The sequence below is a fragment of the Gobius niger genome (assembly GCF_951799975.1).
Source record: "Gobius niger genome assembly, chromosome: 11".
Lineage (NCBI taxonomy): Eukaryota > Metazoa > Chordata > Actinopteri > Gobiiformes > Gobiidae > Gobius > Gobius niger.
The window spans coordinates 11,845,928-11,858,112 of record NC_136862.1 but is presented as its reverse complement, the minus strand read 5'-3'; the positions used below and the strand labels follow the sequence as shown (position 1 = coordinate 11,858,112).

The 12,185-nt window shown below is 42.2% G+C and overlaps 1 protein-coding gene across 6 annotated transcripts in view; it reads left to right on the top strand.

The window, feature by feature from the left end:
• The window catches only part of auts2a (activator of transcription and developmental regulator AUTS2 a), a 217,449-nt gene extending 207,695 nt beyond the window's left edge, over positions 1 to 9,754 (top strand). For 2 of the 6 annotated variants that reach the window (XM_079565831.1, XM_079565829.1), the window contains exons 9-19: positions 549 to 781; positions 2,599 to 2,643; positions 3,662 to 3,757; positions 3,852 to 3,923; positions 4,990 to 5,019; positions 5,132 to 5,203; positions 5,417 to 5,558; positions 6,197 to 6,277; positions 6,361 to 6,444; positions 7,126 to 7,366; positions 7,445 to 9,754. In XM_079565831.1, coding sequence (XP_079421957.1) covers positions 549 to 781; positions 2,599 to 2,643; positions 3,662 to 3,757; positions 3,852 to 3,923; positions 4,990 to 5,019; positions 5,132 to 5,203; positions 5,417 to 5,558; positions 6,197 to 6,277; positions 6,361 to 6,444; positions 7,126 to 7,366; positions 7,445 to 8,630 — 2,282 coding nt within the window. In that variant the 3' untranslated portion in view covers positions 8,631 to 9,754. Of the gene's footprint in view, positions 1 to 548; positions 782 to 2,598; positions 2,644 to 3,661; positions 3,758 to 3,851; positions 3,924 to 4,989; positions 5,020 to 5,131; positions 5,204 to 5,416; positions 5,559 to 6,196; positions 6,278 to 6,360; positions 6,445 to 7,116; positions 7,367 to 7,444 lie in introns of all 6 variants that reach the window. The other 4 variants (XM_079565827.1, XM_079565826.1, XM_079565828.1 and 1 more) reach the window with 3 other exon arrangements.
• The last annotated feature ends 2,431 nt before the right edge of the window (positions 9,755 to 12,185 follow it).

The following is a 12,185-nucleotide window of genomic DNA, read 5'->3' as shown; positions in this document are numbered from 1 at the left end:
AACTAATGAAGTCTCCGTTTGTAATGTAATGTATTTTGATTGATTGATGTGAACACAGCCTGCCTCATATTTGGAAATTCATACAGATTGTGTTTGTTAAATAATTAAAATAAATCTTATGTTATGTATTTTCTTGGCTGCAGGGAATGAAACCTCAATATTACCTCTTTTACAACAAAATCACTTGTTCAGAGCTGCGTTTTCTCTTTGTTTATTGGCTGTAACTTTCAGTGTGAAGCTGCTACTGAAGATGGAAATTTCTCCTGAGCATGTAATTTGAAATATACTTATTATTACGGGGGAATGTTGAACAAATTGCGGAGTGGTATGTTTATTATGAATGGTTTAGGCATAGTTCCACTGTGGAAACTGGCAGAGCCGGACAGCGCCGAGGCCAAATTGAGATGGTTCTGTGCGGTACAGTCGATTCATGAGCAGGAGTTTGAGGTTTTGCGCTGCGAGGAATATGAGCTTGTGCAGTGATTTGTTTTATATAAATAAATGTAGTATTTTCTATCTAATCTTTATGTTCTTTGTTTCATCCTTAGAACAAGACATTTTGCGCCAGGAGCTGAACACGCGTTTCTTGGCGTCACAGAGCGCGGACCGCGGCGCCTCGCTGGGCCCTCCCCCGTACCTGCGCACCGAGTTCCACCAGCACCAGCATCAGCACCAGCATCAGCACCAACACACCCACCAGCACACGCACCAGCACACCTTCACGCCCTTCCCCCACGGCATCATGCCCACGCCGGCACCGCCCATGGTGCGCGCCCCAAATGTGAGGATAAGTAGAGCACTGCGGGGGGGGTGTTTATGAAGGTGGTATGTGTCTGTGTGATCGAATGTGTGGAGGGGTCAGGTCCCGAGAAGAACTTAAGTTTTAGAGGGAAAGAAATCAGGTGCAGGAGACATAATCCCCGCCTGAACCGAGCACATTTTGTCCAGTTTGGCATTACCCTAATCTAAAAGCTTCTTGAAAAAAGTGTCAAAATAGCGCCGAAAACGAGAATGAAAAAGCAACAAAAGCGATAAAAACGTGCCGAAAAAGCAACAATAATGCCAGAAACAAGCGACAAAAACACAACGATAAAGTGATGAAACACGCTTCAAAAATGTGACTCTACTCTGGCCTATATGCTGTACGCACCAGTCGAGAGGCTTTTAGATTTGGGTAAAGCTAAGCTGGAGAAAAATTATACTCTCAGGTGATAACATGAGAGGCAAATCACTTATAACACCAGACTACTGATATAAATTTTGAAATATATCTGACATGATGTAATTTTGAGGGACTATTTTCTGGCAGATCACTCCGCCGATGAGTAGCTCACAACCATGAAGCTGATGCTGCTCAAATATAAGTATTTTAAATACAAAATGGTTATATTTCAAGAATTATTCAGTCATCACAGACATTTATATGGGTAGTCTGATGTTATAAGTGATTTGCCTCAGGTGGACTGTGCTTGGGTCTGACTGTTTTTAATGCAGGCTACTAGTTACCATAGACATGCGCTAGCCTAGCACTAGCCTAGCGCCACTAAACTCTTCAAATATAAGGACTGCATGAATTAAAAAGAAAAATCTCCAGAAATCAACAACACTTTTTATACCGTAACTAGGAAATGATGCCCTATGTCAAAAATACTGAAATATTGCTTTAAGACTGCAGAAATAGGTTTGTTCTTTGGGTTAAATGTGTAAAGTAGGCATTCTTCATTGTCCAAGGGACTGAATCTGAATTTATTATGTTGTAGCATTTTAGTGTCGCTTTAGACCAAAAGCAGGTAATATTATAAAATCCCAATAAATGATAAAATAATGTTTTTTTCAGTAACAATGTACAAAGACACAGGAGTAAAAACAGCTCAAGTAATGTTGCTCAAAGTTTTGTTTTGATTCTGAATTCATAATTTCTCCAGTGATCTCCATCAACATGCCACAATGATGCCTTTATTCTCCAACAAACTCTTTCTCTTTTTTTTATTTTTATTCTGGTATCCCCCCCCCCCTTGTCCCAAGACATTGAGAACCGTTATTTTCTAAATTGCCAATAACTCGCCCGGAGCGTGAGCCAGAGCCGGCTTCCAAACCATAATACACTTAATGCATTCTGAAATTTAATGGCACCGTTTGGTCCAGTTTGGGGTTTTCATTACTGGCAAACGACTTACATTAAAAGCCGCGGCTGTACATCGAGGGTACAACCACAAGCTACGGGTGGCTCACACACAAACATGCAGATTTGTCCCGACCGTAGCCGTAGCCGCTCGGGTTTGTGGAGGGCTCTGATGACGGCTCAAAGGCGGCCTCTGACAGCTAATGAGGCAATAAAAGGGCCCTTTATGGCCGCGCTGTTTAGCCTTGACGAGGGAAATGTTCGCCTTGAGCCGCACTGCACCACTAAAAGAGGCAGACCAAATGAGACACAGGATGCACGCTGGTTTTAAATGTCGTCTGATCGCGGCGAGGGGAGGAAGGGAGCGATGATCGGGTCACAGAGTGTGCCTGTGAGGAGTGCTGTGTCTTGTTCTTAGATTACCAGCATGTTTAAAAAGCCTTGTTTGAACCCTGTCTTTCCTTCTTCTTCCACAGTTTGACAAATACCCAACAAAAGTCGATCCCTTCTACAGACACAGCGTGAGTTCCCGCGCTGTGTACTTGTACTCAGTGCCATTATTACGTATAGCGGACTTCGTGTGTGTCTGTTTTAATACATTTTGTGGATGTGCGTGTTTTCATCAGGAGCATACATCGTTTTCTTCGCTGAATATTTTTGCTAATGGCATTTTCCGTCACAGATCGTTGCTCGCTACTGTAGCAACACTTTGCCTGAAGCTATTCATCATAGCGCATCACTTGACTATGAGCTGCATTTTGATAAGCTTCTCTTAACGTGTACCAGTGCTAAGAATTCTGTCTGTATAATGTACTTCACAATCAAAATTAAGTTGTGTTGTGCTTCCATGTGACATCAAAACATAATTAATTAGCTTTATGGTTACAGTTTTCATAAGACTAATTGTTTTCAGTTTCAGACAAACATTATGGATTAACGGGAGTCTTTGAGATTATCCGTTTTTTTCAAAGAGCCGTTCAAAAGCTTGGCTCATTTCCACACACATTTTTTCCAACTCAGATCGCTCGCATTATTCCCAGACCTACAGTAATCGCAGAGAGGTTTTTATTCAAATCCTCCAAGCTTTCGGTGGAGCTGTTTACGTTTTACCCTTTGAAACATGTGAAAATGTGTAAATTAAAGCTGTCCCTCGTGTTTCGCTGGTTGTTCAGTGACACATCTGTAGATTCCCATCAAAACTGAAAGAAACAGATGTCACGATAATTACTGTATCAACTTAAACATACACAGACACATAAACAATATCATGTAGACTCAATCGTTTCCTTCATTTTTTATCTTATTGTTGTAATTCTTGAACAACTTTGCAACAGAGTATATTGTGCTCTGTTGACTTGCATGCTAACTCGTGTGTTGTTACTTTTAGAACAAGGGATTACTGAAATAAAGAAAAAAATTCCAGCTTCAAATTATCGAAAACCACATCTTGTTCTTGTCACAAATGAGATCCATTCAAACCATTTCAAGAGGTCCAATTGTTCGTAAACACACTCTTATATTCTTCCTCTTCTCCCTCAGCTCTTCCACTCGTACCCTCCGGCCATGTCTGGTCTGCCGCCCGTCATTCCACCAACAGGGCCGTTCGGATCACTACAGGGTGCCTTTCAACCTAAGGTACGGGACACAACCCACGTTTCAGAGACTAAAAAAAGCAAGTAAGACACAACGGCTCTCAGCTCATCCTGTTTTCGTTTCATAAACTTTGCAGACCTCCAATCCACTGGATGTTTCCGCCAGGCCTGGAGCCGTCCCACACACGTTCTTACAGAAGGACCCCAGGGTAAGAGTGAGTGCACATACATATGATTTTTAGCATCAAACAGGCTTATTTTAGACATATCAGTGGGTAGTGTGCGATATACCTGTGCGAAAGTCCTAACTATGGATTATAATGCAAAAAGTTATGGATTTCAATTGGGAAGTAACAAAAAATCTGCCAGTGGAGCGAGTATTTTTGCACTTAAATGCCCTATACGTTTTTATTTCAATTTTCTTCTTTACAACGAAAGAGGAAGCAAGACTGTTAGTTGTGGTCCAAACTCATTATCAACATTCCTAATGCATATTTGATGTCCAATTCTTCAGATTGGATGATACACTGCCAGAACAAAACATAAAGTCACCACAAAAAAGGTCATGCTCTAATATTGTCAAAAGATCCAGTGTTGCATTCATGTTTCACCAAGATCTTGTATTGATGATGGGAGAGTGTGACCACTGTGCAAAGCCACCTCCAGCACATCACAATGATTATCAGTTGGGTTCAGATCTGGACTCTGTGACCAAACCATGTGTGAAGAGAATGTCTCATGCTCCTAAACCACTCTTTTCCAATGTGAGCCCGATGAAGTCGGCATTGTGATATTGGAAAACCCCGTGAAATCAGGGAAGAAGAAATCCATTGAGGGAATAACCTGGTCATTCAGGATGTTCAGCTGATGGCACATCGTGTTTCTAAACCTAGACCAGACCAACTGCAGCGACCTCAGATGTCCTCAGAAATCTCAAGTACTTGAGAGACAAAATGTGTTTCATGTATTTAGGTGCAAAAGCACATATTCCACTGGTAGATTTATTTACTTGGCAGGTCAAAATCACTGAAATTAAGGTTAAATATTAATTGAGTAAATTTAACTTATTAGTATACTATACTAATAAGTAGTATAGTATATATTTTTTCAGAACAGAACAGAAAATACTGTCTTATATTTGTTTTGACCATTTCAATGTTTTCATTGCATTACATAAACAAACCAAGCTACTCTATATCCATTTCATGTAATAATAAAGTAATGTTTCCTTACACACAAGGCTAACTCTTTCATTTCTTCATTTTTCTTTTTTAGTTAACAGATCCTTTTCGGCCCATTCTCAGGGTGAGTACACCTTATTCTTTTCAACAACACAAGTTTTTCCCACAATCTAATAAGAACAGAACTTTATGCAGCTCAAGATCAGAAATAAGAGTGAGTTCACTTGTGTTTACAGAAACCAGGGAAGTGGTGTGCCATGCATGTGCACATAGCCTGGCAGATCTACCACCACCAACAGAAGGTCAAGGTGAGCCCTCCTCTGACTCCTCTGTCTCAGTCTCAGTTTAGTGCGGGGCAGGTTGGGGTGGGAGCATAGCGGAGAGCGAGATCAACAACAGCACAGTTAGGGCATTTAAGTACAAAAAGTTGTGTATTCGTTTTAAGGATCTCTAGATTGGGAAAGAAGAAGTGTGAAAGATGTGTTTTTACATGTGCTTTTCTGTGGTTTCTCATTTTCTAGCAGCAGATGCAGGTCGACCCTCACAAGTTAGACTTTGGTCTCAAGCCGGACTTCCTGAGCCGACCCCCTGGTCCCAGTCTGTTTGGCCCCATGCATCATCCCAGTGACTTGGCGCGGCCTGCCACGCTCTTCTCTGCAGCGGGTGAGTGTGAGCCCAAATGCTCATGGGCCTTTGTTTTTGAATAGTCAGCCTTTTGATCAATGCTCTGAGGAAATACTAAATATTATTTGAGCTTAGATTGGTTGACCCACCTTCAGCCTATCAACCTTTAAGGTGGGTCAACCAATCTAGACTCAAAGCTTCATCAGTTAAAGCCACACACGTATTCATTCTAAAGCTAAATAACAGATGAAATGTGAACCTTTAACTCTGCAACAAGATGCATTTTTAAATCAGTCGTTAATGTAGTCTGCGCAAAAATACAGTGCATTTCTTAACGTGAGCAACATCAGTTTGTTCATGAAAGCAGCCAGAAGTCGGTCTGAGAGCTGAATCTAGCCAAGTCCAAGTCCTAGTTTAAGCCTAAACATGAAGTTTCGTATGAGTTACTGCCCTTCAGAAACAAAATAGGCCAATAGAGTTTGAGTCCTGCTCTTGAATGCTCCATGTTGGCCACAAGGGGGCACTGAGGCACGCACTGCACTGACTCCTCACAGAGCAATAAGTACAAAGAGGAAAGAGAATTGTACAAATAAGACATACGGTCAGCTTCAGCACAAAAATAACATAAAATAAAATAAAATATTGAAAGTATATTGTGTATGTTTATAAATTCACAGGTCCAACACACCCGTCTGCTGGTCCCTTTGGTCATCCACCCCACCATCCCGGAAACTTCCTGACCCCTGCCCCTCACTTAGGTAAGGACTATCAGTGAGAAGAGCCTTTTTAAACGCTCTCGTGTAGATTCTTTCTTTATGAATATGTTATGTTCTCCTTGCAGAACCTTTTAGTCGACCTCCTTCCTTTGGAGGCCTGGGTGCTCTCAGTTCCACAGCCTTCGGAGGACTTGGAAATCCAGCACTAAGTGAGTTTCATATTTACAGACCGGACACTGGTGTTTAAGATAAGATGAGCCTTTGTTGATCTTGGAGAAATTCACTTGTTACATTCAGCTCTCAAGAAAAACACTCAGGATGTGCAGAATAGGCAAGAAATGTGCAAACAATTATATAGGGATATTTTATACAATGAATAAGATGACATGAATTCAGAATAGGCTCATAGTGCAGTTATACTGTATTTAGAAGCTCGGTGCGTCATTTCAGGGTACTAAGGCGACTTTGGAGCTTTCAAGAAAGTTATGACATTGTTCTTTCATCAAAGGCATAGTGAAGTAACATTTGGCTCCATTTCATTAACATTTCTCCTGCTGAAGCACTCTGGCCTGTATTTCCTGGATTTAGTTACGTAATTGGTCAGCATCCCAGCAGTTAAAAAGGCTCGTACAGTATATTGTTTTTACCATATTTAATTCCCCCGGCAACCTGCAGAGGGCGCACCATCCAAACTTTGAGCTACCTTGTCCCCACAGTATGAAATGTCAATGCTGAGGTTCCACACAGTTGTGTAGCATATATAAACTTAGCTTCAAATTGAATTGTACTAGTATCACAATCAAAAAATATGCTTTTCATTTCTAAACATAAAATGTGTATGATACGCATTTAACTTGTGTCCTGTGATTTTCCGTGTGTTGAATCCCTAGCAGCGGCCAACTCTGTGTTTGGCCACAAAGATGGCCCTAACTCACAGCCGCACTTCAACAACAGCGGGGGTGGTGGCCCCCAGGAGCCGTGGAACCGCCTGCACCGCACGCCCCCATCGTTCCCCACCCCTCCGCCCTGGCTCAAACCGGGAGAATCTGAGAGGAGTGCCTCCGTCAGCTCTCACGAACGGGACAGGGAGCCTGAGAAGAGGGACTCTGTCAGCAAAGACGACAAGGACAGGTAAGAGCTCTTCAGTCTCTTTGTATAAGCAGGTGTTTGTTCATGCGTGTTTATGAATCGTGTGTTTGTCATTTTCAGGGACTCTGTAGAAAAGCGTCACTCGAGCCATCCCTCTCCTGTGTCTGTGACTCCAATTCCCCTTCTGGGCCACAGCCGACCTCCAGAGCACCCCAGGAACCCCTTGGTCCCATCTTCTGGGGATCCTAACAGAGACAAGGACAAGGCCAAAGACAGGGAGCACTCGGACAGCTGGAAAGATGCGAGTACAGAGGAGCAAAAACTCAAAGACAGCCAGCACAGTGATAAGGACACTCCTGTGATCGTTGACAGTCGCACATCTGAAGACAAAGCCTCCAGCAGGGGCTCCACGTCCCCCTACATCCGACAGAACAGTCTGGACAGGCCCAATGGTCTGTCCCGGGACGTCCTGGAAAAGAAGGAGCAGCCTTATGAGCACCAAAAGAAGAACAGTGAGGTCAAAGTGAAAGAGGAAAGGAAAGAGGAGCAGGACGGGGCCACAGAGAGAGCCCCCTCCACCCCGAGTCTCCATCCTCCCTCCTCGATGCCTCTGCCCATGGCCATGCCCGGGGTCCACCCCATGAACAGCATCAGCAGCCTGGACAGAACTCGAGTAGTAGCTCCCTTTATGGGCATCAGTCCCATTCCAGGAGCTGAGCGCTTCCCTTACCCTGCCTTCCACTGGGACCCCATGCGGGACCCCTACAGGGGCCTAGACCTGCACAGACGGGACCCCCTGGCCAGAGAGCTGATACTTAGGAACGAGCCTCTGAGTCGATTGGGCCCCCCGCGCCTGTACGAGGCCGAGCGCTCATACCGGGAAAGGGAACCACACGACTTCAACCGGGACCACCACCACCTGGGCCTGGAGCAGCGCAGGGAGATAGAAAGGGTCCAACTGGACGAACGGGAGCGCCTCAACATGCTGCGAGAGGACTATGAGCATGGCCGTCTCCCTCCCTCAATGCACCACCCTGCCCTTGACCCACACCTCCCTCATCCCGCCCCCGGGCTCATAGCACCAGGACTTCACAGCATGCACTACTCCAGAGTCAGCCCGTCAGCGGCGGCAGCAGCGACTGCTCACCAGAACGGGCTCCTGAATAAAAGTGTTGCTACAGCCTCTCTGAGCGCCCCTCCACCTCTCATCTCCTCTCTGGGCCGTCCCGGCTCTCCCCGACGGACTACACCCCTGGGCCCCGACATACGGGACAGAGCCCCCCACAAAGACATCGAGGCACGGTGAGCACAGCCTGGGGACTGCCCGCTCTGTGCCTCACTCCCAGCACTTAGACTGTATGATAGCTGTGAATAAGTTATGTGGGCAGAGGCTGCCCAAGCACTCCAATGTTTTGTACAAAAGACAGTCTTTGGAAACAAAAGGTTTTCAATGATGTTTTCCTGGTTTTCCAGCTTTTGTGTGCATTCTTTACATAATGAAGTTGGTCCACTTGGAATGTAAAGGTCCTTTCAGCACTGACTGCAGTTGTAGATAATGTACAGTTGCTGTTTCACTCTGTATGGTACAAATATGCAAAAGAATGTTTTGAAAGCTTTACTTTAAACACATGTAAATAGAGGAGTACTGAGGTGCTGATTCAGAATGTGCTTTTTGCTATACATTTTGAGTTATTTTGGTTAATGCAGCTTATTGATATTGACACACTAAATCCCATATCAAACTATGCAAAAAGTTTCTTGGCTCCTTTTAGAAAGCTGACCTTCACCCCATATCTGCCCGTATCAACGAACGGTTCTTCCCACAACACAGACTTACAACTGTTTAGACACGATTTAACTGATCTGCTGGGTTTTAGGTATTTATGACATGAAATTGTTACATTTGATCAAATCTGCTAACTGACAATCCAAGAGACAATGGTGTTAAAAATACATATTAAGCCAAATATGAGTTCTTAATGAGGTCTTGTTTTGGGGAGAACACAGTGAACCAAACGCCAGAGCATCAGCCCTGGTGTAAACTACAATTAGGACATAAAATCTGTTGGTCAGTGTGTATTTAAGTGCTTCCCTCAGTTCATGTTTCCTCAAAAACAAAAGACAAAAAAGCTGCAGACAGCCATTTGTAAAGAGCAGAGATCTATTTTAGTAGTCCACTGAGGGTTTAGTTGTGCGCTTCAAACTCTGTGTGAAATGTCGTGCAGTGTTTTGTTTTTTTAATCCAACTTACAAACGTCCCCCCGGAGCCATAGTGATTAGTTAATGCGTATTGCAAAGATTGTTAAATAAGAACTTTTTGCTGTTTACTATGTACAGAAAAAAGCTAAGTCTTTCTAGACCGTGTACAAAACTGAGAAAAAATGAAGCGACTGAATCTTCAGCATGCTCCTCATAAACTTGTGTTATGTAAATTGTGCCATGTTATTAAAAAATGTGTACTGACTTTGCCTCTGAGTTTATTTCTTAACCGCGCAGTGGCATTCACGCATTGTATTACCAAAGTACTCGAAACTTCTAATGTCAACTGTCTAATTGTCAACTAATACTGATTACTACTGGGTTTATACAAGTTTTATTGTAAATTTCCCTCTATACTTTCATTAAAAAACAAACAATGTAGTATGAACATTAAGAGTAGCGTAAACAACCCTATAGAATACAGTGTGTCTTATAATATAACGGACCGAGCTATGGAAACTGTAAAACATAATGTGTCACAGGCGCCAGTTCGATAATGATGCTTTAAAAATCTGCTGCCTTCACAAGTGAATCATGCCACGGACCCAAAGTATTCATCATGGGACTTGTCACGTATTGACATTCTCATTAAACTGAAATAGCTCAGCACAGGTGCACATTTATGACGGATGTCCAGAGCAAAAACTTTCGGGACATGCATCAATCTCTCATGGCATTTTGTCAATCTATTTGAGATTGGGGAACGTGCCATACATGTAGAGAGGACCATGAGTTTAATTGTGGCAGTACTGTTGTTTAACCAGCAGAGGGCGACACACCCGTCGAAGAGATGGAGTATGTAGAGAAGACTAAGGACGGAGCGCGACGCGAGTAGTCACCACAAAAATAAGGTACTTTTTCTCGTAATTTGAGGATAATTCACTCATTACAAATATTTTCTACAATCTTTTTGTGTTTTCCTGTATTGAATGGGACGAGTCCCAGCAGGAGACCTTCCTGAACTCAAGATGGTGCACTCATGAGCGTAACCATGAACAGGACACTGGTAACACGCGCTCTGGACTTTTGGATTCATGCGTCACACGCGCCTGCCGTTCTCCTTAATCAGGCCACGTGTTATATGATATTGTTTTAAATATTAATAAAGAAAATATTTAAAGAAAAATCAGGGCCAGGGGGTTTGGTTTAGGGTCAGGGTTATGATCAGAGGTGGATAGAGAAGCCAAAATATTTACTCAAATAAAATAATTATACTCAAGTAGAAATAAAAAGTAGAGCCCCAAGTAAGAGTAAGAAGTAATTTTACTTGAGTGTTGAGTAACTGACCGTAAACGACGGGTTCATGTTTCAGTCGTGACATAAATGACACATGATTTATTTATGTCTAAAGAAAATACCATATTATTCACATCAAAATTACGATTTTTCACTTAAAAATGTACTCAGTGGGATGAGTTATTTGTTTTACTCAGGTAAGAGTACAGATAGGACTACTTAATTTAGGACACGTACAAGTAAAAAGTACTGTAAGACATAAATCTAGCAAAAGTAGGCTACATTTACTTCAAAAAGTTAGTGTACTTGAGGAAATGTAACTGAGTCTCTGGTTATGATTATGGTTGATGTGATTCAGTCTCACAGATCTGACACATTTTGTTTTCTTGGCTTTTAAATGAGCTTCACACTGACATATAGGCTGTAGCTCTCCTGTCAATGGGCTTTAAAATGCAATACTGGAGAAAACTACTCTAACCCTAAGCCTAAAATGGCAAATAACAGGTTAACCCATGCAATAACCAGCATAACATGCAGTGATCCTTTTTGTACCGTCCAGCAGCCATAATAACAGACAAAGACAATAATACCTACAATTGTAGCCGGTGGTGGGAGGAGTCTGAATAAACAAACACACAAAGGATATATTTATGAAATACGTCTTTTGAAAATCAGGTCTGAGGTTTACGTCACATTGGGTCACACTTATAGCCTATATTTTCTCTTTGTGTCTTTTTGTCCTGTAACCTCTGTTAAGACCCCTCTGAGTGATTCATCTGCAAAGACAATGAAGATAAGAAAAGATAAGATAATCCTTTACTGATCTCACAATGAAACACAAGTTAGACCTTTTGCAAACAGCTGCTGAGAACTTGTGATTGATGAGGGTGGCATGTTGAGATCTGTTTGAATCAAAGAGAAACCTGCAATTGGAATATATATATTTGTAAATTAACCTGCACCGAGCACATTATCTCCAGTTTAAAAGCTTCTTGAAAACAATGGTCAAAATAGCATCAAGAACAAGAAAACAAGGATGAAAATGGGTGAAAAAAAGTGTTATTAAGTGACCAAATAGAAGCTTCAAAAGAGAAACAAAAATGTGACAGGAACGCAACAAAAAAGTATCAAAATGTGACAAAAATGTGACAAAAATGCATTTAAAAAGCCACAAAACAGAGCAACAAGAAAAAAAAACGATGAAAGTGCAGCAACAAAGTGTAAAGAAAACTCAACTAGAAAAGTAAAAAAAAAATGTGACAAAAACACAATAAAAAAGGCACAAAGGAGCAATAGAAAAGCGACAAGAATAAGACAAAAAAGAGATATAGGTGCAACAAAAAAGCGACAAAAAGTCAACAAAAGA